At 42.2% G+C, this 26,370-nt stretch overlaps 1 protein-coding gene across 1 annotated transcript in view; it reads right to left on the bottom strand.

Moving 5' to 3' along the window:
- The window catches only part of FMN2 (formin 2), a 315,421-nt gene that overhangs the window by 178,825 nt on the left and 110,226 nt on the right, over positions 1–26,370 (bottom strand). The window contains exons 5-6 of the mRNA XM_079899446.1: positions 9,506–11,388; positions 7,847–7,991 (exon numbers count right to left, since the gene is read on the bottom strand). Of these exons, the coding sequence (XP_079755572.1) occupies positions 7,847–7,991; positions 9,506–11,388 (2,028 nt within the window). The remainder of the gene's footprint in view (positions 1–7,846; positions 7,992–9,505; positions 11,389–26,370) is intronic.

The raw sequence follows: 26,370 nt of genomic DNA, 5'->3' as shown, positions 1-26,370 counted from the left end.
TCAATATTTGCACAAAGGTGTGTTTAAGACACTTGTGCAATGAAGATTCCACTCAGTTCTGATGAGTCTGATGAGGTTTAGGGACACTGTCCCGGTGCCCGTGCCCTGTCCTGATGGCTCCTGAGTGGGGGCAACGTGCACGGCCTTCCTGACATCCAGGGCTGACTGTGATCCATGGACGGCCCTTCTCGGCTATTTCCCTAGTTCTCCGTGGTTGCCTGGAACAGAGCTTCTGGAACAGGGGACTGAGGAGAGTAGAGATGCCAGTTTCCTACCCTCCCAAGGAAGGGCCACAGCCACAGACAGAGCCTGTCCAGGCTGCACACACCAGACGCTAGAATGGAGCATCTCAGGGCTCAGACACTGTGGGTCTCGCTGTCCTAACCGAGTTTCAGGAGGTCTTCTTGAGTGGGTGTTTCTCCATTTCCTCTGTGCCCTGAGGACAATTTCCAGAGACTTTAAATGAGTATTTTTGTTATAATTCTCACCAGTTAAATTGTTGTTTTGCTGGGAAGAGGACCTGTCAAGCTGCTCATCTGTCAGTCTAGAAGGCCCATCTCCAAAGAAATTTTTAACGTGATATTTCAGATGGAGTTTCAAGTTTAGTAATTTTAAAAATTCACTTATTAACAAAACCAAAAAATAAGCAGAAATGTTAGAAATCTTCCATTATGAACATCGTTTTGAAAAAGAAACATACATTTACTTGTATTTTGGTTTAAATAAAAAAGGTTTGGGACTTCCCTGGTGGCTCAGTGGTTAAGAATCTGCCTGCCAATGCAGGGAACAGGGTTCGAGCCCTGGTCTGGGAAGATCCCACATGCCGTAGAACAACTAAGCCCGTGCGCCACAACTACTGAGCCTGCGCGCAGCAACTACTGACCCCACGTGCCACGACTACTGAAGCCCATGTGCCTAGAGCCCGTGCTGTGCAACAAGAGAAGCCACCACAGCGAGAAGCCCGCATAACGCAACTAAGAGTAGCCCCCCCGCTCACCGCAACTAGAGAAGGCCTGCACGCAGCAATGAAGACCCAACACAGCCATAAATAAATAAATAAAGCGTTTAAATAAAAAAAAAAAACAGATATAAATAAGAACATTAATTTTTCTTCTAAGTCTTAAATTTGTGCCCCCAAATAACTGGGAACATTTTTCAGCTTAGGTCACAGGAGGTACAGTGGGAACAACCAGTCTACTGTCAGCAGCATCACCTCCCACGGGCAAAGGCGGGAGCTATCATAATGGTAACTGTGTAAGTCAAACGAGAAATAAAATTCTCCTTTGCTTTCGGATAGTCCAGAATCCTGCCGCTGTCCATGGTATAGAAACGTACATTCCACCATGTAGCACCAAGACATCAAAATTAACTTCAGGTCTAATTTACCTAAATTCAATTCTCACTCTTATGTCTAATGAGAAAAACCTAAAGACTTTTGCTGAAAGATGAGAAGGACACACATTCAGTGAAGGGAAATATCCGTCAACAGCCCATGTCCGCATCCCTGAAACCATCAGACAGGAGCTCCCCGTACACAGAAGCCTGCTGCTCTACCGGCTGATTTTCTAGGGTTTTAAACAAGATGCAGGGAAATCTCTGCTTGCGGTGCTACTTTCAAAATCCATCCCTTATTCCTCTGTACGTGTCTGAATGAAATACATTCTTCAAGGCCCACTTCAACCCTCATCTCCTCCAACAGCCTCACCCTAAGTCCAGCTAACTCGCTCCATTTCAGTCCCGACTATGAGCAGCACCCAATGTGACCGGAGTGGTTAGTGCTGGCTCTCCCTGGCATGGCTGCTGCTTTTCTTTGCTGCACTCCCGGCTGAAATGGAGAAACCCTGTTCCCATCAGATCAAGAAAGGGATGCAACAGTGAACGTAATTTGTGCCCCCCTTCCCTCCAGTTTTCTGGGTTCTCCACACTAGCAATACTGAGAAAACACTCTCCCTTCATCTGACCAAAAATCTTTCCTCACTTTTGCAAGGATGAGTTTTAGTTTCCATAGATAATCATAAAAGGTAATGAATCTCAAGTATATTTTCCAAGCAACCCTTTTTTCAATGTCTATGGATCATAATAAATAAAACACCCCAGCCATTAAAAATTAATACCCTTTTCTAATATACCTAGTCCAACAAAATCTTAATATCATCATAGTATGCAAATATGAAGTCCAAAAGAATTAAACTTCAGCATCATGATTAAATTTTTGCAATTCCGAAGTACAATTAATCAGATATAATTTTCCCAATACATCCAGCAAGGTCGAGGATCATTAGTCTAATTATATTTCCTTTTCATTATGTCATTAGGCTTTTTGATTATTTGTTTTGTAGCCATTTACTTAAAAGTATAAAAATAATATTTTGACCAAAAGAAAATTTTTTAAAAAGAAGTTATTATTGTTACATTCTTTGAATTGACTGGGTATGCTCTACAAATAATTAGAGAAAAAGCATCTCTACAGAAAGTAATGAATCATTCAACATCTAAAACAAACCTAGGATCCACAAAACGTATGTTCTTCTAACTATAGCCTTGTATATTGATGTGGTTTTCTACATAAATACACTTTTAAGGCTTGCAATAGAAATGTATTCTATTATTGATAAAAACAAACATCCTGTTAAAAATTACAAAGTACCAAATATTTATGATGTATTCCCCAAAACAGATCTAAATTGTCTTATTATAAGATATTTGGTATTTCAGACATTATTTTAGGTCTACGAGACAAATAGAACCATCCAATCAAAACACACCCTTGCCAGCTACGACAGGAAAACTTAACACCAGTACAGACAACTAGACTTATACCTCTCAGATGATCATTCAGGCCATCAGCCTGTAAACACTGAAATATCAACTGATTATGATAAAACATATTTTTTAATCTAAAGATAAATATTTGCACTTAGTACAAGTCAAGCAGAGATTCACAGGTAAAATACATACCCTTGTTTTATTTTCTGACCAACCAATCTTACGATAGTACTTAAGGTACAGCTCACACGTTTTCCCAGCGCCCCAACATAGTAGGAAAAATCATTTTAATGGCAATTACTATTTCGCGTAAGAATACTTGGAGGCGTTACATTACACACTCCCACACAGGAACATTTAAGTAATGAATGCTTCTTTTCCCATTGTTATTATGAAGTTTTACAAAATACAAAAAAGGCTTTTTAGAAGTTAGGTCAGAAAGCACAGTGGCAAGATCGAACAAAATGCCAAATGTCTTTTATTAACTCCCCTAATAATAAGTAGCAGATTTAACTATCTATTTTTCTAATCATATTTCCAGAAGCTGAAGCCAAACAAATATTTAACTATCATGAATTCTTTTTCTCCCCCATTCTTTGGGCAGAGCATTTTAATCTGATAAATAGAACAGAAGAAACCCAGGAAGAAATTCATTTGTTGCATTAAATGGTTATATAAACGGCAATTATGTATTTAAAAAGCAAAACAGATTCTTTGCGGCTTCCCTGGTGGCACAGTGGTTGAGAGTCCGCCTGCCGATGTAGGGGATACGGGTTCGTGCCCCGGTCCGGGAGGATCCCACGTGCCGCGGAGCGGCTGGGCCCGTGAGCCATGGCCGCTGAGCCTGCGCGTCCGGAGCCTGTGCTCCGCAACGGGAGAAGCCACAGCGGTGAGAGGCCCGCGTACCAGAAAACAAACAAAAAAAAAACAGATTCTTTTCATTCACTCTTGTTAAGTTCTGTGTGCAAATTTATATTGTGGGAAGCATGTTCCTTTACACACCTTTTAAGGATTATTAGACATTTTTGACTTGACATATTTTACAGAGACGTCCCTTTTGGTGGAATCAAAACTATCTCCACTCAACATTTGGTGGGTTTAACCACAGTGGCTGTACCTCCACCTACTATTTATTTGCCACACAAGCAAAAGGCCCTCATGTTTACTGCTTACAAAAGCTTATGTGTCTAAGGCTCACATCACTCTGATAAATTTTATTTAATTGGGCAAATGTCATATTTGGTGGTATCATAGTTTATGTACTTATCAAAGTCTGTTAGAATACAGAAAAGGCTTTAAAAGTATCTCCACACACAATTTTATAAACGTAACTAGTCATTTAAATATGGAACACATATGAAAATCAGTACAAATTCAGATTCTTTTCAAAAAGGATCTATTCCAGTCTTCTTATAAATCCCATCCCACACTTGCCCTCATCTATGATATTTCACATCCACACCTATGGCTAATGATGAGGAACACAGGCTCTGCAGCCGGACGGCTGGGTCTGCACCCGAGCTCTGCCCCTCACTGCGCTGGGAGCGTGAGATCGTGCCTGCATCTCAGCTTTGTGTGCTGTGCACCAGGGGTACGGGGTCTCCCTCACAGGATTAGGGGGTGGGATGAGCCAGCCTGGGGCTGCGCAGACAAGGACCACGCACCTGCAGGCTCCGCGGCGGCCGGGGCTGCTGCCATGATCCCCGCTGGTACTAGTACTACTGCTGAAGCTGCTGCTGCTACTGCTGTTTCCCAAAGTATCTCTGCTCGGACCTCATCTGACACTGGATTAACTAGAAACCTCTTTGTCAGGGAATTCCTACTGTCAAGATCACTCCAGTGTAAATTCTCCCACTTCCCTGCTCATAAGCTTGGGTTAATTTAATCTTTCCTTGGACATGAAGATCCTGAGGTGACTTAGGGTCACTCTCAACATTAACAGGCACTGAACTCGCCTGTGAGACGCAGGACATGGGTCACCATGCACTTGCTCTGGGACGTTCCTTAAAAATTGGCAAGTGCATGTGTGTGTGTCATGTTTCAAACAGGGACCTCATCTTCCTCTTGATTCCGTGGGTGACAGGGTTGTTGTTTCACCAAGTGAGCAGCTCGATATTTAATTCTGACCTATAAGCATCACGCTCATTTGCTAAAGGAGAAGTACATGAAATCATAGTCTGATAAAACTATACCTTCTCAGCGAATCTCCTTATGCTTTCATAACCTCACAATGAAGACCGGTGTGCTAAGATGTAGGCACACAACTTAAATACAGGTTCCGTGAAAAAATAAGGAAAGCTCTGTGTTGGGTTCCCTGGAGGACAAAGGGCTGAGAGACACCAGACATGCCTCCCTGCAGCCACTCCAGAGTCCAGAGAGCAGCCCCTTCTCTTTATGCCACAGAGCAAGCTGTCCAGGTGTGGGACCTCTGTGGTCACACAGAAGACATATCTCCCGAGAGAGCTACTAAAGGCCAGTGCATCCAGCCACAGACTTACTTTCAAGAAGAGGACAGATCACAGAAATACTATCTAGCTCTTTTAAAGTATTTGGAGAAACCAGAGCTCTTGGCTTCCACCGTGTGTGAGAAGAGTGGCTAGAAAAACCTCCATAAACACAGGTTATAGCATCAATGGCAACCAGTCTCACTCGAAATCAGGGTCCACCTATACAAGGGCAACCACAGGTCAGTGGTTTGGACTGTGCAGGTCCGCTGACACACAGAGTCTTTTCAGTAGTAAATATTGCAGCACTACATGAGCTGAGGGTGGTTTTGTCCATGGATGTGGAACCTTGGATATGGTGGGACCCCGAATACGAAAGGCTGATTATAATTTGTAGAGATCTTGGATTGCACAAAAGTTGGTGCCCCAAGTCCGTGTTGCTCAGGGCTCAGTGTGCTTGCAGGCATATGGAAAATACGTTTTCCTTAAACGAAATTTTACATGTCTCAAGTAGTTGGAATGGGTAAGTTTTTCTTCCAAATACAACAGAGTTAAATAAAACTGGCTTTCTTCAGCCATCTAACACTTTGTAGCAGATTTTTCTCTTACCAACATACTGGAAAAGTTACTTTGTCTCTCCCAAAACAAACCTGAATAGCAGAACTGAGTACAAGACCCTGGCCAAGGATATGCTGACAAGCTCATCAGGAGTCAGGATGGAGACTGGTCCACAAACCCTCTTTAAGCTGCAGGTCAATAGCTGTGTCACCACCAACGGGTGCAAATGACAGCACTGGCAAAGGCTCATACCCACAGTTTACTGATGGGCTCACGACAGGGTGAGGCCACTGTGCAGACATGACACTGCACATGATGGTCGTGTGGAAGGGGGCCATCTCATGCCAGCTACCTGAATCTGAAGTCTTCATGATTTGTACAGAAATCTTATTTCAGTAGGCTTAAAAACTGAATACTACGTCAAAAAAATCATGAAATCGTATACTTGCAGGTAACATGCGGCAGCTTCCTCATCTCTGTTCATTTAACAGAAAAAAAGTGGTGACAGGAGATATGGAGGGCGTGCTTGGCATTCTGGAGAATTTCATCCCTAGACTAGTGACGTCCGCATCACCCCTGCCCTTCATCACGTGACAACCCCGCTGCCTAGCTCTACCCGGCCTCTGCGCTCCCTGCCCGTATTCCCCAACCAGACAGCTTTCCCATCTCTGATACGGTCCATGGGAAGAGGTGTGATGACTCAGCCTACATGTACTATATGCAAACATGCCATTTAGAACATTTACCAGAAAAACGTGGTTTTTCATTTACCTTTATTCCATTGACAAAGCCACCTTGGCGATATTGCTTATTTTGAGATGAGTTATTTTCTGGCTTTTAATCACTACTGGGTATAGCCACTGATATGTATAAAGCCCTCCTCCTCTAGCCAGCTGCCTTATTTGTTAAACAAATATTTATTCAGTGCCTTTTCTGATCTAAAGTCTCCAGCAACCAGCTGTGTCATCATAAGTGGTTCTGAAAAATGCAACTGCATCACATTTGGGTTTGCATCATCGTCAGATTAATAGAGATGCCTGTGGTGAGGCTGCCCCCATCTCAGCTAGAGGTTCCATTCAAACACACCCCTCCTGGCTGGATTCCGCAGCACCCATCTGGGGGCAGCTGTCTGCTTCGACATAAATATGGATGGAAATATCTCTGGGTCAGACTTCTAGCTACAACTTCCAGGTCAGTAACAAAAGTTCACAGAATCACATCACCCCTTAGCTGCCACTCGCCTGGGGAAGCTGTGCCAGCTTCAGGCCTCATTTCTCTCTATTTGTTTCACCCAAAAAGACGGAGCTGCCCACCATCCCCCACTTCAGGGTGAAGGATGGGCACCAACAGCATTACCTTCCTTCTGGGTTCATTATTCTAAGACTTTACTACACTTTCCTGAATGGCTGCCTTGAGAAATTTACAAAATCATTTCACAATCAAGGTCACTGGCTGGATCAGTGGAAAAACATTGCATGAAAATGTTTTCCTCCAAATGCACTTTTCCTTATCTTTGGGACTCAGGTGTCACAGGATAGATCAAAAGTGCTGACACAGAATGGAGATGTTGGAACTGGATACAAGAGTCTCTTCCCTGTGTCAAGTGCAAGGTGACTGTTTAGCTGGGTTCTGCAGGGCATCCACTCAGGTATTACAATAGCAACAAAATACCAAACACATGACTGGTTACTAAGGACTGGATTTCTTGCTTGCTTTCATTTGCTCACTCTTACCTTTCTTTCCATCCATACTAGCACTAATATGGATTTCAATCAAGTGACAGTTTGTTTCTAGACAACTAATTCTGGAAACAAACAATTGGTGAAATTTTGGAAATATGTATCATGAAGCTACAAATAAAGTAGTCAGAGCATGATCACTTGGTGGAGATGATTATTTGTTGTTCTATCTGGGAAAGTCTTACTTAACTTCATGTTCTAAAATGCTAACCTCTGCTACCTGCTTACAGACTGTGGAGGGTACACAGCCCAGAAAACAATGTGAATGTTTTTCTCTAATGGAAGTTCACACTTATGCCCAAAACACTGTCCAACTTCAGAAAACACATGAGTACTCACTTGTTTAGCCTTGGTCTTTGTGATGGTGTCAGAAATCGGTTTCTTCCTTTCCTTTACAGTAGTTTTAGAAAATAATTCCTCAAATTCATGACAATCTATGGATGGCTCTTCAATTTTTTCCCAAATAAGTGAAGCACTGGAGTCTCTAAAGTTAAGCAAAAGACCCATGAGAGAGCCATCAAACCAAACTGCAGGACATTACAGTGAGCAGGGACAGATGGGGACAGAGAGGACAGAGGCATCAGAGGAGCAGGGATAGGACGGCAGGCAGCAGAGGACGGAGGGAGATCGGGGGGAAGATGCTCTTTTCTGTACAATCACCATTTGCTTAATCAACGTGATGAGAAACAGCATCAATACAGAATGAGACATTTGCCTGGAAAGAATCATTTCCAGGAATTCTCAGTCATCAAGTCGCCATATAAAAACATAAAAGGAGAGCCCCTCTCTGTACGGCTCTCAAGGCAGGAAATGTCCGATATCTCACAAACCCAACCTGACCCATCAGCTTGGGTTATTTGTGGGTTGAAAATAAATCACTTCAGGCCCACAGAGGCACTTTCGTCTCCCCACCGCTGCCCATCACTGCATGTCACCTATGACTGTGGAGTCATGTAGTGCCACCTAAAAAGGGGAGATCCATTCAAAAAAAGCAAGACAAAAAGAACTTCATATACTGCATATGGATAAAATGAGTTTGGGGCACATTTGGAAATGATGTCTCGGCACATAGAAGTGACCCAGCAAATTACTCAGAGAATGAGCTGCAAAGTCAGAAGTAGTCAAAATAGATAGGTTCCTCTCCCACTATGATTCAGTGAAGAGAAAATTAATATAAGAAATGAAAATGAACCTGTTAAATACCCTATTCTAAATCTGTGCCACATCACATACACACACACACACACACACACACACACAAATTCAAAGAGTCACGAGAACTTGGGACAAGGAAGTCCAGTGAAATTTAAAGGGCATTTTTTTCTCCCACTGGCACATTCCACAGCCATGTCCCAGTACCGTCCCAGGGGTCGGGGAACCAGGTTATGGACCATCCATGGATAAGTAATACACCAGCAGCGTACCTGCTAGGAGGCATTCTTTTACAAATATCATATATTTTATAAAACTCATATGTTCGTGATTTTATGACCTCACAGTGTTGCACATCATCTACAGAAGTGCCATGAAATGCTCAGAACTAAGTCATTTCACACATGGGGTGTGGATGTGCGTATCTTTGTGTAGCACATTTCTGAATAGTGAAACAAGACCATGCCTTCAAAAGGATGAAGAAAACATCCTCAAGAGTCAGTCTGTCTATGGATTTGATTTACTTTTATGAGCTATTTATCAGAGTGAGGTTCTGCAATGAGGAAAGAGCATGTATGCTAAGAAAAATATATCCCTCTATCTATAAAAGTCAATCAAAAACTATATAGACAGAAATGTGTATATTGATTCATGTCATTTGTTTTATTCCTTTGATACTTCTGGAAAAAAGTCTAAAATTGCTTCACTAAATATTGATGTAATCGTCTACAGACAAGTTTTACTTTTATTTATTTTATTTTTACTCATTTTTCTCCAGAGTTTTAAAGGAAAATACTTCCCTCGTATTGACAATATTATGCAAAGATGAGCCCCTGTTCATGTTACCTTTTACTGTGCAGTTGAATTCTCGTCCAATACAGAGGCTTCATCGGCCGACAAGGTTCTATTGGCTGCTTCCTGCTGCCTTTGTCCTGGTTCAACCCGAACCCAAACAAGCCAGCTGGCAACGGTGGAGGAAGAAATCCACACGCCTGCAGTGTTGGTGAAGTGCTACTCCCAGCTTGTGGTGGGAGAGCAAGGCCGGATCCAGGAAGCAGAGGGGGTGGGGGGGGTGGGGGGACACCTGTTCCAGGAGGGAGAGGAGGGGGTGGGGCTAGAGGAGGTGGAACCCTCACACCTGGCAAAGGAGGAGGGGGGGCAGGAGGAATTCCTTCACTGGGAAGAGGGGGCACGGGAGGAATTCCCACACTGGGAAGAGGGGGGGCGGGAGGAATTCCCTCACTGAGAAGAGGGGGGGCGGGAGGAATTCCCACACTGGGAAGAGGGGGGGCGGGAGGAATTCCCACTCTGGGAAGAGGCGGGGCGGGAGGAATTCCCACACCGGGAAGAGGGGGGGCGGGAGGAATTCCCACACCGGGAAGAGGGGGGGCGGGAGGAATTCCCTCACCGGGAAGAGGGGGGGCGGGAGGAATTCCCACACCAGGAAGAGGGGGGGCGGGAGGAATTCCCACACCGGGAAGAGGGGGGGCGGGAGGAATTCCCACATCGGGAAGAGGGGGGGCGGGAGGAATTCCCACACCGGGAGGAGGGGGGGCGGGAGGAATTCCCACACCGGGAAGAGGGGGGGCGGGAGGAATTCCCACACCGGGAAGAGGGGGGGCGGGAGGAATTCCCACACCGGGAAGAGGGGGGGCGGGAGGAATTCCCACACCGGGAAGAGGGGGGGCGGGAGGAATTCCCTCACCGGGAAGAGGGGGGGCGGGAGGAATTCCCTCACCGGGAAGAGGGGGGGCGGGAGGAATTCCCACACCGGGAAGAGGGGGGGCGGGAGGAATTCCCACACCGGGAAGAGGGGGGGCGGGAGGAATTCCCACACCGGGAAGAGGGGGGGCGGGAGGAATTCCTTCACCGGGAAGAGGGGGGGCAGGAGGAATTCCCACACTGGGAAGAGGGGGGGCAGGAGGAATTCCCACTGTGGGAAGAGTGGGGGCGGGCGGAATTCCTACTGTGGGAAGAGGGGGGACGGAAGGAATTCCCTCACCAGGCAAAGGTAGGGGAGGGGGTGGCAGCATCTCTGGACCAGGCGGAGGAGGAGGTGAGGGGCACGGTGGGCTGGGAAGTGCAGGCTCAGGCACGACATGGGGTGGGGTCCGTGGAGGAGCCACGGTGCCCAGACCAGGCATCTGGTGGGAGAACTTGGGAGACAGAGGCAGTGCAGTAGGGATGTCATGGCTGTTTTCAGAGGAGGGAAAAGCAGAGTGCTCGTGGCTGGTTTCAAACTCCGTGTGAAAATAAGGATGGGAAGGCTGTGAGCTCGCCTGTCCTTGACTGTCAGACCAGGGCGGTGACGTGGATGGTGGAGCCTGGAGGGATGGATGTGCATCGAGCTGAACTGATATTCTCCTTGGAGACACAACCAAAGAAATCTCTGCGCAGAACTTGTTCTGAGGTCCGGGAGGTGAGGACAGCCCGGCTGAGTCTCCACTCGTGGCCTCAGGCAGGGCACCCATGAGAGGATGTGTCAGTGTCCCACCCTCCTCTGTCGGGGACGTCTGGATGGACTTTGCCTGTAAAATCCTTTCATGCCCTACTTCCTTTTCTCCCAAACTGAGAGCTCGCAGACACGTGTCTCCAGAGGTGGCCGCCTCCAGGTCTGCAGCCGGGTACTGCTTCTCTAGCTCAGCTATTTTGGTCCTCAGATCCTCAATGGTCTGCTCCAGCTGCTGAATGACAGTGGCCTGACCCTCAGATTTCATGTCACAAACTTCCTGAGGGGCAACAGAGACATCACAGTTAAATATAAAATAAGGAATACTCAAAATACCAAAACCTGGTCTTACAAAATTAAGCAAAATGTATTTGTTTGTTATAATACTTCTAAACGCTCCCTCCATGGAAAGACACTATTACTACTTCCACTGGTCCCTGCTTTTCCATCCTCGGATTTCAAATTAGTTTCCACACGTGACCATGAAGTCCGAAGGCCCCTGTCTAATCTTCGAATGAAATCATGGAAGACCGGCAGACCGCTGAGAAGAGGGAAGAAGAGACTGAGTGACAGACCCACATAATGCCACCATAGGCTACTCTCTTCCTGCCCAGTAACATCTGCTACTAGGACGTTCCCTAAAGACATTTTAAATCCTGAGTTTTACAGTTAATCACAACCTTTAAAAGGTAATCTCTAAGAGGTGGAGAAGTGTCCCAGAGAGAGCTACAATATGTGAGCAGGGATTGCGAGCTTGGGAGCCTGAACCAAGATGGCGGAGAAGAAGGACATGCTTTCATTTCCTCTTGTGAGAACACCAGAATCACAACTAGCTGCTGGAAAATCATTGACAGGAAGACACTGGAACTCACCAAAAAAAGATACCCCACATGCAAAGACAAAGGAGAAGCCGCAATGAGATCGTAGGAGGGTTGCAATCACAATAAAATCAAATCCCATAACTACTGGGTGGGTGACTCACAGACTAGAGAACACTTATACCACAGAAGTCCACCCACTGGAATGAAGGTTCTAAGCCCCACATCAGGCTTCCCAAGCTGGGGGTCCGGCAACGGGAGGAGGAATTCCTAGAGAATCAGACTTTGAAGGCTTGTGGGATTTGATTGCAGGACTTTGACAGGACTGGGGGAAACAGAGACTCCACTCTTGGAGGGCACACACAAAGTATTGTGTGCTTCAGAACCCAGGGGAAGGAGCAGTGACCCCATAGAAGACTGAACCAGACCTACCTGCTGGTGTTGGATGATCTCCTGTGGAGACGGGTGGTGGCTGTGGCTTAACGTGGGGATGGGGACACTGGCAGCAGAAGTTCTGGGAAGTACTCCTTGGCGTGAGCCCTCCCAGAGTCTGCCATTAGCCCCAAGAAAGAGCCCAGGTAGGTTCCAATGTTGGGTTGCCTCAGGCCAAACAACCAACAGGGAGGGAACCCAGACCCACCCATCAGCATACAAGTGGTTTAAAGTTTTACTGAGCTCTGCCCACCACAGCAACACCCATCTCAACCCACCACCAGTCCCTCCCATCAGGAAACCTGCACAAGCCTCTTAGAGAGCCTCATCCACCAGAGGGCAGACGGCAGAAGCAAGAAGAACTACAATCCTGCAGCCTGTGGAACAAAAACTACATTCACAGAAAGGTAGACAGGATGAAAAGGCAGAGGGCTATGTACCAGATGAAGGAACAAGATAAAACCCCAGAAAAACAACTAAATGAAGTGCAGATAGGAAACCTTCCAGAAAAAGAATTCAGAATAATGATAGTGAAGATGCTCCAGGATGTAGGAAAAAGAATGGAGGCAAAGATCGAGAAGATGCAATAAATGTTTAACAAAGACCTAGAAGAATTAAAGAACAAACAAACAGAAGAACAATACATTAACTGAAAGGAAAACTACACTAGAAGGAATCAATAGCAGAATAACTGAGGTAGAAGAACAGATAAGTGACCTGGAAGACAGAATGGTGGAATTCACTGCTGTGGAACAGAATAAAGAAAAAGAATGAAAAGAAATGAAGACAGCCTAACAGAACTCTGGGACAACATTAAACACAAAAACATTCGCATTATAGGGGTCCCAGAAGGAGAAGAGAGAGAGAAAGGACCCGAGAAAATATTTGAAGAGATTACAGTTGTAAACTTCCCTAACATGGGTAAGGAAATAGTCACCCAAGTCCAGGAGGTGAAGCAATTCCCATACAGTGTAAACCCAAGGAGAAACATGCCGAGACACATAGTGATCAAATTGGCAAAAATTAAAGACAAAGAAAAATTATTGGGCTTCCCTGGTGGCACAGTGGTTAAGAATCCGCCTGCCAATGCAAGGGACACGGGTTCGAGCCCTGGTCCGAGAAGATCCCACATGCCACGGAGCAACTAAGCCCGTGCGCCACAACTACTGAGCTTGCGCTCTAGAGCCCACGAGCCACAACTACTGAGCCCACATGCCTAGAGCCTGTGCTCTGCAACAAAAGAAGCCAGCGCAATGGGAAGCCTGCGCACCACAACGGAGAGTAGCCCCAGCTCACTGCAACTAGAGGAAGCCCACGTGCAGCAATGAAGACCCAACACAGCCAAAAATAAATGAATTTTAAAAAAATTATTGAAAGCAGCAAGGGAAAAACAAAAAATAATATACAAGGGAACTCCCATAAGGTTAACAGCTGATTTCTCAGCAGAAACTCTACAAACCAGATAGGAGTGGTATGATATACTTAAAGTGATGAAAGGGAAGAACCTACAACCAAGATTACGCTACCCGGCAAGGATCTCATTCAGATTCAATGGAGAAATCAAAAGCTTTACAGCCAAGCAAAAGCTAAGAGAATTCAGCACCACCAAACCAGCTCTACAACAAATGTTAAAGGAACTTCTCTAAGTGAGAAACACAAGAGAAGAAAAGGGCCTACAAAAACAAACCCAAAACATTTAAGGAAATGGTCATACAAACATACATATCGATAATTACCTTAAATGTGAATGGATTAAAAGCTCCAACCAAAAGACACAGGCTTGCGGAATGGATACAAAAAAAAGACCCATATATATGCTGTCTACAAGAGACCCACTTCAGACCTAGGGACACTTACAGCCTGAAAGTGAGGGGATGGAAAAAGATATTCCATGCAAATGGAAATCAAAAGAAAGCTGGAGTAGCAATACTCATATCAGATAAAATAGACTTTAAAATAAAGAATGTTGGGGGCTTCTGTGGTGATGCAGTGGTTGAGAGTCTACCTGCCGATGCAGGGGATACAGGTTCATGCCCTGGTCTGGGCGGATCCCACATGCCACAGTGTGGCTGGGTCCATGAGCCATGCCCTCTGAACCTGCACATCCGGAGCCTGTGCTCTGCAATGGGAGAGGCCACCACTGTGAGAGGCCCATGTACCACAAAAAAAAAAAAAAAAGTTACAAGAGAAAAGGAAGGACACTACATAATGATCAAAGGTATCAATCCAAGAAGGAGATATAAGAATTATAAATATACAGGCACCCAACATAGGAGCACCTCAATACATAAGGCAAATGCTAACAGCTGTAAAAGAGGAAATCGACAGTAAAACAATAATACTGGGGGACATTAACACCTCACTTACAACAATAGACAGATCATCCAAAATGAAAGTAAATAAGGAAAGAGAAGCTTTAAATGACACAATAGACCAGATAGATTTATTTGATATTCATAGGACATTCCATCAAAAAACAGCCCATTACACTTTCTTCTCAAGTGCTCATGGGACATTCTACAGGATAGATCACATCTTGGGTCACAAATCAAGCCTCAGTAAATTTAAGGAAATTGAAATCATATCAAGCATCTTCTCTGACCACAACGCTATGAGATTAGAAATGAATTTCAGGGGAAAAAAACATAAAAAACACAAACACATGGAAGCTAAACAATACATTACTAAATAACCAAGAGATCACTGAAGAAAACAAAGAGGAAGTCAAAAGATACCTAGAGACAAACGACAATGAAAACATGGTGACCCAAAATCCATGGGATGCAGCAAAAGCAGTTCTAAGAAGGAAGTTTATAGCTATACAAGCCTACCTCAAGAAACAAGAAAAATCTAAAACAAATAATTTAACCTTACACCTAAAGGAACTAGAGAAAGAAGAACAAACAAAACCCAAAGTTAGCAGAACGAAAGAAATCATAAAGATCAGAGCAGAAATAAATGAAATAAGAACAAAGGAAACAATAGCAAAGATCAATAAAACTAAAAGTTGGTTCTTTGAGAAGATAAAGAAAGTTGATAAACCTTTAACCAGACTCATCAAGAAAAAGAGGGAGAGGACTCAAATCAATAAAATTAGAATGAAAAAGGGGAACTTACAACAGACAACACAGAAATACAAAGCATCCTAAGAGACTACTACAAGCAATTCTATGCCAATAAAATGAACAACCTGGAAGAAATGGACAAATTCTGAGACAGGTATAACCTTCCAAGACTGAACCAGGAAGAAATAAAAAATATGAACAGACCAATCACACGTAATGAAATTGAAACTCCGATTAAAAATCTTCCAAAAAAACAGAAGTCCAGGACCACATGGCTTCAAGGGTGAATTCTATCAAACATTTACAGAAGAGCTAACACCCATCCTTCTCAAACTCTACCAAAAAATTGCGCAGGAACGACACTCCCAAACACATTCTATGAGGCCACCTCAACCTGATACCAAAACCAGACAAACATACTACAAAAAAAGAAAATTAGAGACCAATATCACTGATGAATATAGATGAAAAAATCCTGAACAAAATACTACCAAACGGAATCCAACAACACATGAAAAGGATCAAACACCATGACCAAGTGGGATTTATCCCAGGGATGCAAGGATTCTTCAATATACGCAAATCAATCAATGTGATACACCATATTAACAATCTGAAGAAAAAACCATATGATCATCTCAGTAGATGCAGGAAACGCTTTTGACAAAAATCAACACCGATTTATGATAAAAAGTCTCCAGAAAGTGGGCATAGAGGGAACCAACCTCAACATAATAAAGCCCATATAGGCCAAACCCACAGCAAACATCATTCTCAATGATGAAAAACTGAAAGCATTTCCTCTAAGTTCAGGAACAAGACAAGGATGTCCACTCTCACCACTGTTATTCAACATAGTTTTGGAAGTCCTAGCCTCGGAAATCAGAGAAGAAAAAGAAATAAAAGGAATACGAATTGGAAAAGAAGAAGTAAAACTGTCACTGTTTGCAGATGACATGATACTATACATAGAGAATCCTAAAGATGCTACCAGAAAACTACTAGAGCTAATCAATGAATTTGGTAAAGTTGCAGGATACAAAATTAATGCACAGAAATCTCTGGCATTCCTATACACTTATGATGAAAAAACTGAAAGAGAAATTATGGAAACACTCCCATTTACCATTGCAAAAAAAAGAATAAAATACCTAGGAATAAACCTACCTAGGGAGACAAAAGACCTGTATTCAGAAAAGTATAAGACACTGATGAGAGAAATTAAAGATGATACCAACACATGGAGAGATATACCAGGCTCTTGGATTGGAAGAATCAATATTGTGAAAATGACTATACTACCCAAAGCAATCTACAGATTCAATGCAATCCCCATCAAACTACCAATGGCAATTTTTACAGAACTAGAACAAAAACTCTTAAAATTTGCATGGAGACACAAAAGACCCCGACTAGTCAAAGCAGTCTTGAGGGAAAAAAACAGAACTGGAGGAATCAGACTCCCTGACTTCAGACTATACTACAAAGCTACAGTAATCAAGACAATATGGTACTGGCACAAAAACAGCAACACAGATGAATGGAACAAAAGAGAAAGCCCAGAGGTAAACCCACGCACCCATGGTCAACTAATCTATGACAAAGGAGACAAGGATATACAATGGAGAAAAGACAGTCTCTTCAATAAGTGGTGCTGGGAAAACTGGACAGCTACATGTAAAAGAATGAAATTAGAACACTCCCTAATACCATACACAAATATAAACTCAAAATGGATTAGAGACCTAAATGCAAGACCAGACACTATAAAACTCTTAGAGGAAAACATAGGAAGTACGCTCTTTGACATAAATCACAGCAACATCTTTTTTGATCCACCTCCTAAACTAATGGAAATAAAACCCAAAATAAACAAATGGGACCTAATGAAACTTAAACGCTTTTGGACAGCAAAGGAAACCATAAAGAAGACGAAAAGACAACCCTCAGAATGGGAGAAAATATTTGCAAACGAATCATCGGACAAAGGATTAATCTCTAAAATATATAAACAGCTCATGCAGGTCAATTTAAAAAAAAAAACAAGCAATCCAATCCAAAAATGGGCAGAAGACCTAAATAGATATTTCTCCAAAGAAGACACACAGATAGCCAAGAAGCACATGAAAAGCTGCTCAACATCACTAATTATTAGAGAAATGTAAATCAAAACTACAATGAGGTATCACCTCACACCAGTTAGAATGGGCTTCATCAGAAAATCTACAAACAACAAATGTGGAGAAAAGTGAGTCCTCTTGCTCTGTTGGTGGGAATGTAAACTGATACAGCCACTATGGAGAACAGTACGGAGGTTCCTTAAAAGACTAAAAATAGAATTACCATATGATCCAGCAATCCCACTACTGGGCATATACCCAGAGAAAACCACAATTCAAAAAGACACACGCACCCCAATGTTCACTGCAGCACTATTTCCAATAGCCAGGTCATGGAAGCAACCTAAATGCCCATCGACAGATGAATGGATAAAGAAGATGTGGTACATATATACAATGGAATATTACTCAGCCATAAAAAGGAACGAAATTGGGTCATTTGTTGAGATGTGGATGGATCTAGAGACTGTCATACAGAGTGAAGTAAGTCAGAACGAGAAAAACAAATATCGTATATTAACACATATATATGGAACCTAGAAAAATGGTACAGATGAACCAGTTTTCAGGGCAGAAATTGAGACACAAATGTAGAGAACAAACATATGGACACCAAGGGGAGAAAGCTGTGGGGAGGGTGGGAGTGGGGGTGTGATGAATTGGGCGCTTGGGGTTGACATGTATACACTGATGTGTATAAAATTGATGACTAATAAGAAGCTGCTGTTTAAAAAAATAAAAAAGAATTCCATAACCTTCCAATATTAAATCTCCCTTCCTTGAAGTGGAGATAATAATGGTGCCTTATCTCTGATGGTTGTGACGAATGAGATAAAGCCTATAAGTTACTTAGCTCAGTGGGTAGTGTATTATGAACACCCAATAAATGTTAGCTATTATAAAAAAAAGAAAAAAAAAACTAAGGGAATCTGAATCAAGTATGGACCTTAGGTAATAATAATGTATTGATATTGGTTCAATGACAAAGGCACTTCCTAATATGTTAATAATAATTTTTTAAAAAAAGATAATCTCTAAAAGCATCTCCAATAAGATAATGGGAAATATTTCTGATATCCATATAGGCATATTGATATATCTTAAGTGCATGTATACAACTTACATCACATTACTACAATTCAAATATTTTATCCAAGGCATTTCAGAAAGGGATGCCTTTTGTCACCACAATTTATGAAGATGGCTGAGAGCAACTGTGCCCCCGTGTGGGTCACCCTCACACCCACACAGTGTCTTCCTCTCCCAAGGGGACACTTTCAGGAAAAAGTGTTTTGGTTATAGAAAAGGAGGAAGCCCTCTGGGTAAACTGATTACCAATAACAGATGAGTAAGAAAAAAAGACAAGAGAGAGGAATGGGTAGAGAAAAAGGAGAAAAGCAGGGACAGGAGGTAGGAGAGAAGGGGGACAGACTCCAGCCAACTAAAGCTCAGGATTACACACCTGCACACACAGGCTCAACTGTTCCCTTAAGGCTGGAATGAGAGGGGAGGGGGCAGGGTCTCCGTGCTCAGAACTGCTTCTCCAGAGCGCCCAGGGCTCTTCACAGATGACCCCAAGAGAGGCCAACATGAGGAGCCACCATCCACAGCATGGACACCTACTACCTTCCCCTCTCTTCATCTACCATGGAGGAATAATTAAGAGGTTAATACAAAGATGACACAAACTACTGGATTGGCCAAAAAGTTCGTTCTGGTTTTTCCTGAATTTCATTTTTTTTATAGCTGAATAATATTCCATTGTATAAATGTACCACATCTTCTTTATCCATTCATCTCTTGATGGAAACTTAGGTTGCTTCCATATCTTGGCAATTATAAATAATGTTGCTATGAACACTGGGCTGCATGTATCTTTTCGAATTAGTGTTTTCTTTTTTTTTTTTCTTCAGATAAATACCCAGGAGTGAAATTGCTGGGTCACATGGTAGGTTTTAGTTTTTTTGAGAAACCTCCATACTGTTTTCCATAGTGTCTGCACCAATTTACCTTCCCACCAACAGTGTATGTGGGGCCTGTTTTCTCCACATTCTCACCAACATTTGTTATTGTGTTCCTTCTTCTTCTTACATTTTCTTTATTATTTTTTTAAAAATTTTATTGAAGTATACTTGATTTACAACGTGTTAATTTCTTCTGCACAGCAAAGTGACTCAGTTATATACACATATACATATTCTGTCATTGTGTTCCTTTTGATGACAGCCATTCTGACAGGTGTGAGGTGATATCTCATTGTGGTTTTGATTTTCATTTCTCTGAGGACTAATGATGTTGAGTATATTTTCATGTGCCTGTTGGCCATCTGTAGGTCATCTTTAGGAAAAAGCTTATTCAGGTCTTTTGCCTATTTTTAAATTGGGGTTTTTGTTTTTTGTTTTTAATATTTATTTATTTATTTAGGCTGCACCGGGTCTTAGTTGCAGCATGCAGGACCTTCATTGTGGCATGTGGGATCTATAGTTGCAGCATGCATGTGGGATCTAGTTCCCTGACCAGGGATCAATCCTGGGCCCCCTGCACTGCGAGCACAGAGTCTTAGTCACTAGACCACCAGGGAAGTGCCAGGGTTTTTGTTTTTTGATGTTGAGTTGTATGAGCTATTTATGTATTCTGTATATTAGCCCCTTATCAGTCACATAATTTGCAAATATTTTCTCCCATTCAGTAGGTTGTCTTTTCATTTTGTCGATGGCTTCCTTTGCCATGCAAAAGCTTTTCAGATTAATTAGCTCTCATCTATTTATGCTGGTTTTTATTTCTTTTGTTTTAGGAGACAGATCCATAAAACTATTGCTATCATTTGTGTCAAAGAGTGTTCTGCCTATCTTTTCTTGTAGGAGTTTTATGGTTTCTGGTGTTACATTGATATTTAGGCCTTTAATCCATTTTGAGTTTATTTTTGTGTACAGTGTTAGAGAGTATTCTAATTTCATTCTTTTAAATGTAGCTGTCCAGTTTTGCCAGCACCACTTATTGAAGAAACTGTCTTCTCCACTGTATACTCTTGCCTCCTTTGCTGTAGATGAATTTGACAATATAAGCTCAGGTTTATTTCTGGACTCTAATCTGTTCCATGGATCTGTGTGTCTGTTTTTGTATCAGTACCATATTGGTTTTGTTTGTTTTTGGGTTTTTATAACATCTTTATTGGAGCATATTTGCTTTACAATGGTGTCTTAGTTTCTGCTTTATAACAAAGTGAATCAGCTATACATATGCATATATCCCCATATCTCCTCCCTCTTGCATCTCTCTCCCACCCTCCTATCCCACCCCTCTAGGTGGTCACAGAGCACCAAGCTGATCTCCCTGTGCTATGTGGCTGCTTCCTATTAGCTATCTATTTTACATTTGGTAGTGTATATAAGTCCATGCCACTCTCTCACTTCGTCCCAGCTTATCCTTCCCCCGCCTGTGTCCTCAAGTCCATTCTCTATGTCTGCGTCTTTATTCCTGTCCTGCCCCTAGGTTCTTCAGAACTTTTTTTTTTAGATCCATATATATGTATTACCATATGGTATCTGCTTTTCTCTTTCTGACTTACTTCACTCTGTATGACAGACTCTAGGTCCATCCACCTCATTACAAATAATTTCATTTCTTTTTATGGCTAACAGTCCATTGTATATATGTGCCATATCTTCTTTACCCATTCTTCTGTTGATGGACACTTAGGTTGCTTCCATGTCCTGACTATTGTAAATAGAGCTGCAATGAACATTGTGAGTACCATCTTGTTTTGATTACTGTAACTTTGCAGTATACTGTGACGTCAGGGAGCCTGATTCATCTAGTTCTGTTCTTCTTTGTCAAAATTGTTTTGCCTATTTGGAGTCTTGTGTTTCCATAAAAAGTTTTTAAATTATTTGTTCTAGTTCTGTGATAAACACCCTTGACATTTTGATAGGGATTGCATTGAATCTGTGGATTGCCTTGGGTACTATGGTCATTTTAAAAACATTAATCCTTCCAGTTCATGAACACAGTATATCTTTCCATCTGTCTGTGTCGTCCTCAATTTCGTTCACCAGTGTCTTATAGTTTTCCAAGTACAGACTAGGCATTTTATTCTTTTTAATTTGATGGTAAATGGGATTGTTTCCTCAGTTTCTCTTTCTGATAGTTTGTTGAGGTGTATAGAAAGGTGACAGATTTGTTTATATTAATTTTATATCCTTCAACTTTACCAAATTTATTGATGAGCTCTAGTAGTTTTCCAGTGGTGTCTTTAGAATCTTCTATGTATGGTATCATATCATTTGCAAACAGTGAGAGTTTTACTTCTTCCTTTCCAATCTGGATTCCTTTTATTTCTTTTTATTGTCTGATTGCTGTGGCTAGGACTTCCAGTAGTATGTTGAATAAAAGTGGTGAGAGTGGGCATCCTTGTCTTGTCCCTGATCTTAGAGGAAATACTTTCAGCTTTTCACAACTGAGTATGATGTTAGCTGTGGGTTTCTCACATAAGGCTTTTATTTTATTGAGGTATGTTCCTTTATACCCACTTTCTGGAGAGTTTGAGTCATATATGGATGTTGAACATTGTCAAAACCTTTTTCTACATCTATTTAGACAATCATATGTTTTTATTCTTCAATTTGTTAATGTGATATATCACATTGACTGATTTGAGGACACTGAACCATCCTTGCATTCCTGGAATAAATCCCATTTGATCATGGTGTATGAACCTTTTGATGTATTGTTGGATTCAGTTTGCTAATATTTTGAGGAGGACTTTTGCATCCATGTTCATCAGTGATATTGGCTTGTAATGTTCTTTTTTCGTGATATCTTTGTCTGGTTTTGGTATCAGGGTTATGCTGGCCTCACAGAATGAATTCAGAAGCATTGCCTCCTCTGCAATTTTTTTGGACTACTTTGAAAAGGTTAGGTGTTAACTCTTCTGTGAATCTTTGGTAGAATCCACCTGTGAAGCCATCTGGTCTTTTGTTTGTTGGAAGTTGGTTTTTTGATTTTGTTTTTTAATTACTGACACAATTTCATTCTTGGTAATTTGTCTGTTCATATCTTCTATTTCTTCCCAGTTCCAACTTGACAGATTGTACCTTTCTAAGAATTTGTCCATTTCTTTTATGTTGTCCATTTTATTGGTGTATAGTTGCTTTTAGTAGTCTCTTATGGTCCTCTGTATTTCTGAGGTGTCAGTTGTAAGTTTTCCTTTTTCATTTTGGATTTTATTGATTTGGGCCCTCTCTCTGTTTCTTGATGATTGTGGTCAAACCTTTATCAATTTTTAAAATATCGTTTCAAAGAACCAGCTATTCGTTTCACTGATCTTTTCTATTCTTTTTTTTACTCTCATTTATTTCTGCTCTGATCTTTATGATTTATTTCCTTCAACTAAATTTGGGTTTTGTTTGTTCTTCTTTTTCTAGCTCCTTTAGGTATAAGGTTAGGTGGTTTATCTAAGATTTTTCTTGTTTGATGAAATAAACTTCTATCGCTATAAACATCTCTCTTAGAACTGCCTTTATTACTGTGTTACTGTTGATTTCTCCCTTCATGTCTGTTAATATTTGCAATATGTATTTAGGTGCTCCTATGTTGGGTGCATATATATTTACAATTCTTATATCTTCTTCTTGGATTGATCCCTTGATCATAACGTAATATCTTTCTTTGTCTCTTTTAACAGTCTTTACTGTAAAGTCTATTTTTTCTGATATAAGTATTGCTACCCTGGCTTTCTTTTCAATCCATTTGCATGGAATACATTTTTCCATCCCCTCATTTTCAGTCTATGTCTTCTTAGATCTAAAGTGAGTCTCTTATTGGCAGCATATACACAAATATATATATATTTATATATAAAAATATATATATATTTATATATACATATACTTATATGTATATATATGATTGCTATAAGTTTATTGATCTCTTAATTTCAAGCACGTTATAAAAACCCTGCATTTGGGGCTTTCCTGGTGGTGAAGTGGTTAAGAATCCATCTGCCAATGCAGGGGACATGGGTTCAACCCCTGGTCTGGGAAGATCCCACATGCCATGGAGCAACTAAGCCCATGAGCCACAACTACTGAACCCCGTGGGCCTAGGGCCTGTGCTCTGCAACAAGAGAAGCCATTGCAATGAGAAGCCTGCACACCTCAACGAAGAGTAACCCCCATTCACCACAACTATAGAAAGCCTGCGTGTAGCAACGAAGACCCAACACAGCCAAAAATAAATAATTTTTTAAAATAAGTAAACAAATAAAAATACAAACCCTGCATTTGTATTCTCCTAGCCTCCTGATTACTGTTTTTGATATATTTTACATTTAATTGTTTTGTGTATCACTTAACTGCTTATTGTGGATATGGATGATTTTACTACTTTTGTCTTCTAATATTCCTACTAGCTTTTTGTGTGGATGACTTCCTATCTTTACTATATGTTTGCCTTTACTGATGAACTTTTTCCTTTCATAATTTTCATATTTCTGGTTGTCACCTTTTCTTTCTCACTTAGAGAAGTTCTTTTTTTTTTTTTTTTTTGCGGTTTGCGGTCTTCTCACTGTTGTTGCCTCTCCCGCTGCGGAGCACAGGCTCTGGACGCGCAGGCTCAGCGGCCATGGCTCACGGGCCCAGCCGTCCGCGGCATGTGGGATCTTCCCGGACCGGGGCAAGAACCCGTGTCCCCTGCATCGGCAGGCGGACTCCCAACCACTGCACCACCAGGGAAGCCCAAGAAGTTCTTTTAATATTTGTTGTAAAGATGTTTCGGTGGTGCTGAACTCTTAGCTCTTGCTTGTCTGTGATACTTTTAATCTCTCAATCAAACACCTGAAAGAGAACCTTGATGGGTAGAATATTCTTGGTTGTAGGCTCTTCCCCTTCATCACTTTAAATACATCATGCCCCTGACTCCTGGCCTTCACAGTTTCTTCTGAAAATTCAACTGATAGCCTTATGGCAATCCCCTTGTATGTTACTTGTTCCTTTTCCCTCGCTGCTTTTATATTTTCTAATTCTTTGTTTAAAAAAAATAAAAAACTTTTAATTTTCACTCTGTACATCCATTCTCCTCCCGAGTTCTTTGATCATTTTTACAATCATTACCCTGAACTCTTTCTCAGAAAGATTGCCTATCTTCATGTCACTTATTTCTTCTGGGGTTTTATCTTGTTCCTTCTTCTGAAATGCATTCCTCTGTCACCTCATTGTGTCTAAATTGCTATTTGTATTTTTACATATGTGGTAGGTCAGTTACATTTCTTGACCTTGGAGAAGTGGCCCTCTGTAGGAAACACCCTATGCATCCCAGGAGTCCACTCTCCTCTCGTCACCCAAGGGCCAAGGGCCAGCTGGTCCCAGGGTAGTGTCTGGCCTGCAGTTGTGGATTCTATCTGCAGGCTGCAGGACCATAGTTTTCTTGCTTCTGGTGTCTGCCCCCTGGTGGGTGAGGCTGGCCTAGAGGCTTGTGCAGGCTTCGTGGTGTGAGGGGCTGGTGCCTGCCCACCGGTGGGTGGAGCTGGGTCTTGGCCCTCTGGTGGGCAGGGTCATGCCTAGGGTGTGTCTAGAGGTGGCTGTGTCTCTAGCCTGCCTGCCTATAGGTGGGGATGTGTCCTTCCCCGTTTCTTCTTTGGCCAGAGGTGTCCAAGCACTGGTGCCTACAGGCTGTTGGGTGGGACCAGGCTTTAATGACAATATGTCAGCCTCCAGGAGAGCTCACACAGGTGAATGCTCCCTGACATGTCCACCACCAGTGTCCTTCTCCCCAAAGTGAGCCAGAGACACCCCTGCTTTCCCAGGAGACCCTCCAAGACCAGCAGGTAGGTCTGTCCCAGGCTTCTATGAAACTGTAGCTTTTGCCCTTGTTCCTGGTGTGCGTGAGATTTTGTGTGCACCCTATAAGAGTGAAATCTCTGTTTTCCCCAATCCCATGGAACTCCTGCAACCAAGCCACACTGGGCTTCAAAGCCAAATGCTCTGGGGGCTCCTCTTCCCAGTGTCAGACCCCCACACTTGGGGGCCTGACATGGGGCTCAGAACTCTCACTCCTGTGGGAAACCCTCTGTAATATAATTATTCCCCAGTTTGTGGGTCGCCCACCCAGAGAGTGTCAGATTTGATTATATCACAACTCCACCCTTCCTACCAGATTTGTTGTGCTTCCTTCTTTATGTCTTTAGTTGTAGAGATCTTTTCTGGTAGGTTTCAGACTTTTTCAATGATGGTTGTTCTGCAGATTTTTGTGATTTTGGTGTCCTTACAACAGGAGGTGAGCTTAGGGTTCTTTTACTCCACCATCTTGGCCACTCTCTCAGGATTCATTTACCCCTTTGCTGAGTTTAATATTCTCTCTTTGCCTTTTGTTTTTGCCAATTTAATTACAATATGCCTTGGTGTGTTCCTCTTTGGCTTAGTCCTCTATAGAACTCTGCACTTCCTACACTTGGCAACTCTCCTTTTCCTAGGTTAGGGAAGTTTTCAGCTATTATGTCTTCAATTATGTTCTCAGCCCCTTTCTCTTCTCTCTTCTCCTTCTGGGACCCTTACAGTGCAAATATTAGTATGCTTCATATTGTCCCAGAGGTGTCTTAAACTGTCCTCATTTCTTTGCATTCTTTTTCTTTTTTCTGTTCAGCATCAGCAATTTCCACTGCTCTGTCTTCCAGCTTGCTGATCCATTCCTCTGTATCATTTACTTTACTATTGATTCCTTCTAGTATATTTTACATTTCACTTATTGTATTCTGCATCTGTTTAGTTGTTCTTTATATTTTCTGACTCTTTGTTGAAAACTTCTAACTTCTCACTCTGTGCATCCATTCTTC

Source organism: Stenella coeruleoalba, assembly GCF_951394435.1.
Source record: "Stenella coeruleoalba genome assembly, chromosome: 16".
Classification (NCBI taxonomy): domain Eukaryota; kingdom Metazoa; phylum Chordata; class Mammalia; order Artiodactyla; family Delphinidae; genus Stenella; species Stenella coeruleoalba.
This window is presented reverse-complemented; position numbering and strand designations above follow the sequence as displayed.